Here is a 5996-nt window from a genome sequence, read left to right as displayed (position 1 = left end):
TAAAAATAATATGGGAGACCAGTTAGGAGGTATTTAATTAGTTTAATCATGGTGGTACCTTGAATTGATGACAGTAGTGGAGATGGAGTGAAATGGTTGGGTATGAGCTATGTGTTGGAGTAGAATTGGTAAAGATTTGGCATAGGTGGAGTGAGGGAAAGGAAGGGTAGGGGGCATACCTGGTATTGTTCTGGAAATAACATGGGGCCCTTAGAAGATTGTGAAATGCTGCTTGCCTGTCCCATGGTCTGTGGAACATCAGTCCATGAACAGTCTCCCATCATCAAAGGCTACTAGGAAGTAGTATCCTCAGAGGAGAACTCAGCACGTCACTGGGACCCAGAGGTAGAAGAGCATGTTGGGGGAGAAGATGTAAAGTAGAAGGAGCTGAGTTTCTGGAGGGCACTGTGGAAAGAGTGAAGTTAGAGGGCAGGCAGATTAGTTGGTTAAGAGAAAGTAATGGGCAGGTGGCGTGAGAGAATGCAGATCTGGCTGTAGCTAATGCTCCAGATTAGAAAGTGATCCTCAGGGGAGTGTCCCTTAGGACGCTTGTGCTCACTTGATCATTTCCCTGTGGGGTTTCTAACCTACTGTCTTCTACTTTCTGTACTTATTGATTGTTTTGCTTTGCAATTCTTTTAGGAGTCTTCCACAGATCTATAACCTTAATCACATCACAAAGTTTTCGAAGTGAGAACAATAGTCTAGTAAAGTCTAGTAAATAGTCTATATATAATATATGATATATATATAGTATCTATGTATCTAATCTATCTATAACTGTATACTCATATTATATAATACTATAATATATATAGTATATAAAGTGATACATATATACATATGTGAATATATAAATACATACACTAAATGGTGAAAAACCACGAGATTGGGATCCCTGGGTGGCGCAGCGGTTTGGCGCCTGCCTATGGCCCAGGGCGCGATCCTGGAGGCCCAGGGCGCGATCCTGGAGACCCAGGATCGAATCCCACATCGGGCTCCCGGTGCATGGAGCCTGCTTCTCCCTCTGCCTGTGTCTCTGCCTCTCTCTCTCTCTGATGACTATCATAAAATAAATAAAATTAAAAAAAAAAAAAAAGAAAAACCACGAGATAGAATGATGGAAAAATTGATTCCTGTCCTGGCTCTTCTACTCACTGGTTGGAGGGGCACAATCTACCATCTCTAGTTTCAGATGTCTTCTGTTATATGGATCTAACAGTCCCAGAAATGTACATTTTATAAAGGACTTTTCACAAGAATTGCCTATCTGGCCTCATAATAAGGGATAGGTAGCGCTGATGGTGTATGATCTACTTTACCAGTGGGAAAACTACTGTTTGAAGAGATGAAGCAAGTTGCTTTATAAAAAGCTCATCAGTCTGAGTCCAGATTGATATTCAAATTTCTAATTCTGGGTTCTGTACTCTTTGTGTAATATCAGAGCTTTTGTCAAGCTAAAAACACTTTGTGAACTGTCAAGCACTGTTGACTTTCAGGGCCTCAAAGCAGGAATTCTATCATAAATTCTTTGTGTATTTCACGTTGCCCAGGACAAAGGGTATGCTCACTGAGGAGCCACAACATGCAGTGTTCTCTCCAGATTCATGTTGTGGTATTTGAGGGATTTACCCATGCTCTTTGAGAAGCTCTTGTTTCCCTAAATAGATAATGGCTACACTAGAACTGGGCTGGGTCATACTTTAATTCTTCTCTAGTCAGGAGTCAGGAAAAATTATGTTGTTGCCATATAGAATCTGTGTCAACTTGGGAAAGTCATTTATTCCACCTGAAACTCATGTTCTTTGCTTTTAAAATGGGAAATTAATATCTTCTTGTCTGTATGTGAGAGCAAAAGGGAGAGGATTAAAACCAACTACTGAAAACATCTTGTTAACTATGTAAGGTAGCCTTACAGTTCTCTGCGCATTATAAGCACTTGTTAAGTGGATGTACAATGAAGATACAAAGATACTCACACAGCATCCTTTCAGGGCCTAGAATAGGGCTGTTCACACAGTGTGAACACAGTGTGAGTTCAGTTGCCGGCATGCAAGTGGCACTAAGGAAGTAGATTTTAATGATGAAATGTCATGTTCAAAGTTAGAGCTTTAGCGTATTGGACTGCTCAATGGAGCAAGCAGATGTTCTCGTTCCTGAAAGGTTCACTAGCCATGCAGGTCCCCATGTCAAGAGAGCTACATATAGAGTGACTCCCTCTCGCCTTCCAGCTGCCTCTTTGCTGATTGGTTCAGCTATGAAGAGCTTACTCTTGGTCCTTGTGGTCCTTGTGTTACTCTCCTGTGTTCCACCAGGTAAAATGAAATCTCCTTCCTGTACTATAAATGGTGAAGGGAAACAGGGTGCGGGCTTCTACAAGAGTGAGAAGAAAGCAGAACTTGGATGAAGGAAGTTGAAACAGGAAGGGAGGTGAACAGAGATGGACACTTTGGGCTATTCCAGAAAATGGAGATGCCCTTCAAGGACACATAACAGGAGGTGGCTCTCTCCAGTGAAGAAAATGGTTCTGGACTTTGGTCTGGGGAGTCTGTGAAGTTTGAAGGGAAAATTGGTTTGATAGTATTGGCAGAAGTGGGACAGAGAAAAAGTATGAGACCTGTAGAAGACAGGTAGGATTTGGGGGTGGGAAGGGGTCATTCCTTCAGGACTCTTAGAATTTGCACTCCCAAGTCAGTTACCAGGATTACTTTCCACACATTTAGAAGCCTAGGCAAATTTGATGTTGAGCAGAATCAACAAACAGTGCGGGTTGCTCCAAAGTTTTAACTTTATGGTATGATGGGATCCTTGGGAACATTGGTGGGAGGGGTCACAATTTACTCCTCTGGACAGAAACTAGCAACCTGATAGTAAGTCACTGAAGTGGAGATTCTCAAAAGCTGTTTTGCTTGTGGTTTGTTGGGGTCTGCAGAAGGCTGCCCAGACCTTCATATTCAAGAGGTCTAAATGTTTCCACGACAGAATTCTGAGCTGAATATGCTGGGCCCTGCTGCCTGCATATAGTTGATTAGTGATTCAGGTAAATGGGGACCATGGGAACTGATGACTTATAAAAGGTTCTCTGGAAAGTAAGAGCCACTGAAAAGCAGGCATTCAGCCATAACATGACTGGGATGTTTTGATACCCAATTTACCATTAAAAAGTTATAAACAATAATCTGATGCAATCTGATTTATCCATGGTATCACAACCCTGTAGTACCCTGTGCATTAACCCTCGTTTCCGTTGACAGTTAGAAGTGGACCGAATGCGTATATAAGAAGAGTCTTTTCTACATGCTGGCGAACAAAAGGTGTTTGCAAGAAATCATGTGGGAAAAGTGAAGAATATCATATTCTTTGTGATATTACACGTTTGTGCTGCATTAACAAAAAGTATTTACCTGTACAGATTGGAAAGTAGTGCCAAGTATTTGAGGTTCCTGCTGATTTCCTCTGGAGACCCAAATCCTTCTCAGTTGTACCATCCCATTAAAATGATGTTTTAGCTAGTCTGCATTTCTGTGTCTGCTTTGTTTCTCTTTATTTAGAGGCAATTCAAGGTCTTTCCTATGGAAATAATCTCTCTCTTTTCTTTTTAAAAAGATTTTACCTATTTATTTGAGAGACAGAAAAAGAGAGAGAACACAAGTGCAGTGAATCAGGATCCTCTTGGAGCAGGGAGCCTGATGTGGGACTCGATCCCAGGACCCTGAGATCATGACCTGACCCAAAGGCAGACGCTCAACCGACTGAGCCACCCGGGCACCCCAGAAATAATCTCTTGGTTAAATTTCTTGTCTTCACTATTTTTCTTTTCGTTAATTTATTCCTTATTAAGCATTTCCTAAAAACTTTTTTTGAAGTGTATGATACAATCAGAAAAGCATACGAATAGCAAGTAAACATCTTCGTGAATTTCACAAATTTAATATGCTCACGTAAACTGCACCCAGATGGAAATGAGAATATTACAATATCTTGGTCACTACTAGTCACTATTCCACAAAGGATAATATCTAGCCTGGTTTCTAATAGCATAAACCCTGGCACCTATTTTTGAATTTTATATAAGGAGAATCATATAGAAGATAATACTTTTGCCTGGCTTCTTCTAATCTACATTATTTTATGACATTAACTGACATTGTCAATTTATTCATTTTTAATGTTGTATAGTATTACACTGGAGAATATATGAATATTCCTGTGTAGAATATTCTAGAATGGTCATTTGTACAGTTTCTAGGTTTTGGCTCTTATAAATAGTGCTGTGATAAACATTCATGTTTTTTGAGGCTTATATACAAGCATTTCTGTGGGTATATACTCAGGATTGAAATTGCTAGTTATAAGCCATGCATATATTCCACTTTAGTAGATGTTGCTAAATTGTCTTCTAAATTGGTTATATCAATTTATACTCCCAGGAAGTGTCTGACACTTCTTGCTTTTTTCCATCCTTTTTCACAACTAGTATTTTCTGTCTTTTTATTCTCTCCAATCTGAAGAGTGGTGAAGTGAAGGCATGTGGTGCCTTAATTTGCATTTTATTTTTTTATTTTTTATTTTTTTTAAATTTTCATTTATTATTGATGACAGTCACACACACACAGAGAGAGGCACAGAGACACAGGCAGAGGGAGAAGCAGGCTCCATGCACCGGGAGCCCGACGTGGGATTCGATCCCGGGTCTCCAGGATCGTGCCCTGGGCCAAAGGCAGGCGCCAAACCACTGCGCCACCCAGGGATCCCTTTAATTTGCATTTTATTGATGACTAATGAAGCTGTGTACCTCTTTATGTATTTATTGGCCATTTAGATATCCTTATTTGTGATGGATAAAATTCAAGAGTTTTATCCATTTTTCTATTGGATTGTTTAACCTTTTCTATTTGGGAACCTCCTAAGAAACTCTCATTATTTGACATTGGAAATAATAAAATAAAATAATGTTGAATGTATTTATGCTTAAACAAGGAGGATTTTGTAACTCGTAATGCATAGAGAAATTTTGTACTGTTTGCTATGACCAAACCATAAAAATGTTTCCATTCTTAAATATTGTTAAATTTTATCATCATAAGCGAGATAAATCATTCAAGTTAATAGCAATTCAGCCCCCATTTTTTAAAAATATTTTGTTTAAATTCAATTTGTCAACATATAACCCAGTGCTTATCCCATCAAGTGCCCTCCTTGTCACCTAGTCACCCCATCCATTCTACACCTCTCCCCTTCTACAACCCTTTGTTTGTTTCCCAGATTTAGGAGTTTCTCATGGTTTGTCTTCCTCTCTAATTTTTCCCCACTCTGTTTCCCTCCTTTCCCTTATAGTCCCTTTCACTATTTCTTATATTCCACATATGACTGAGACCATATGATGACCCTTCCTCTGATTGACTTATTTCAGTCAGCATAATACCCTTCAGTTTCATCCATGTCGAAGCAAATAGTAGGTATCAATTATATATATATATATATATATCCATTTTTATATATATCCATATATATAATCTTCTTTATCCATTCTTCTGTTGAAGGAAATCATGGCTCTTCCACAGTTTGGCTACTGTGGACATTGCTGCTATAAACATTGGGGTACAAATGTCTCATCATTTACTACATCTGTATCTTTGGGGTAAATACCCAATAATGCAATTGCTGGGTCATAGGTCTATTTTTAACTTCTTGAGGAATCTCCATACTGTTTTCCAGAGTGGCTGTACCAGTTTGCATTCCCACGAACAGTGCAAGAGCAGCCCCCTATTTCTTTTTTATTTTAAAGTTTCTTTGGGTTTAGTTTTCTTTCTTTCTTTTAAAAAATTATTTATTTATTTATTTATTTATTTATTTATTTATTTATTTATTTATTTAAAAAACATTTATTTATTCATGAGAGATACAGAGAGAGAAAGAGAGAGGCAGAGACACAGGCAGAGGGAGAAACAGGTTCCATGCAGGGAGCCCGATGTGGGACTTGATCCTGGGACTCT

The 5996-nt window shown here is 39.0% G+C and overlaps 1 protein-coding gene across 1 annotated transcript; it reads left to right on the top strand.

The window, feature by feature from the left end:
- The first annotated feature begins 2169 nt into the window (after positions 1-2169).
- Positions 2170-3512, top strand: DEFB135 (defensin beta 135). Its single transcript, XM_077869655.1, has 2 exons — positions 2170-2315; positions 3255-3512. The coding sequence occupies exons 1-2, from the start codon at positions 2258-2260 to the stop codon at positions 3422-3424; spliced, it is 228 nt and encodes a 75-aa protein (XP_077725781.1). The 5' UTR covers positions 2170-2257; the 3' UTR covers positions 3425-3512.
- The last annotated feature ends 2484 nt before the right edge of the window (positions 3513-5996 follow it).

Source organism: Canis aureus, chromosome 24 (assembly GCF_053574225.1).
Source record: "Canis aureus isolate CA01 chromosome 24, VMU_Caureus_v.1.0, whole genome shotgun sequence".
Classification (NCBI taxonomy): Eukaryota; Metazoa; Chordata; class Mammalia; order Carnivora; family Canidae; genus Canis; species Canis aureus.
The sequence above is the reverse complement of the archived record's forward strand: the minus strand, read 5'-3'. Positions and strand labels throughout refer to the sequence as shown.

Excerpts from the sequence above, each read along its gene's own strand:
- DEFB135 (XM_077869655.1), top strand. The coding sequence starts at position 2,258 with ATGAAGAGCTTACTCTTGGTCCTTGTGGTCCTTGTGTTACTCTCCTGT. Across the intron at positions 2,316-3,254 it reads ACTCTCCTGTGTTCCACCAG|TTAGAAGTGGACCGAATGCG; the intron begins GTAAAATGAAAT and ends TTCCGTTGACAG.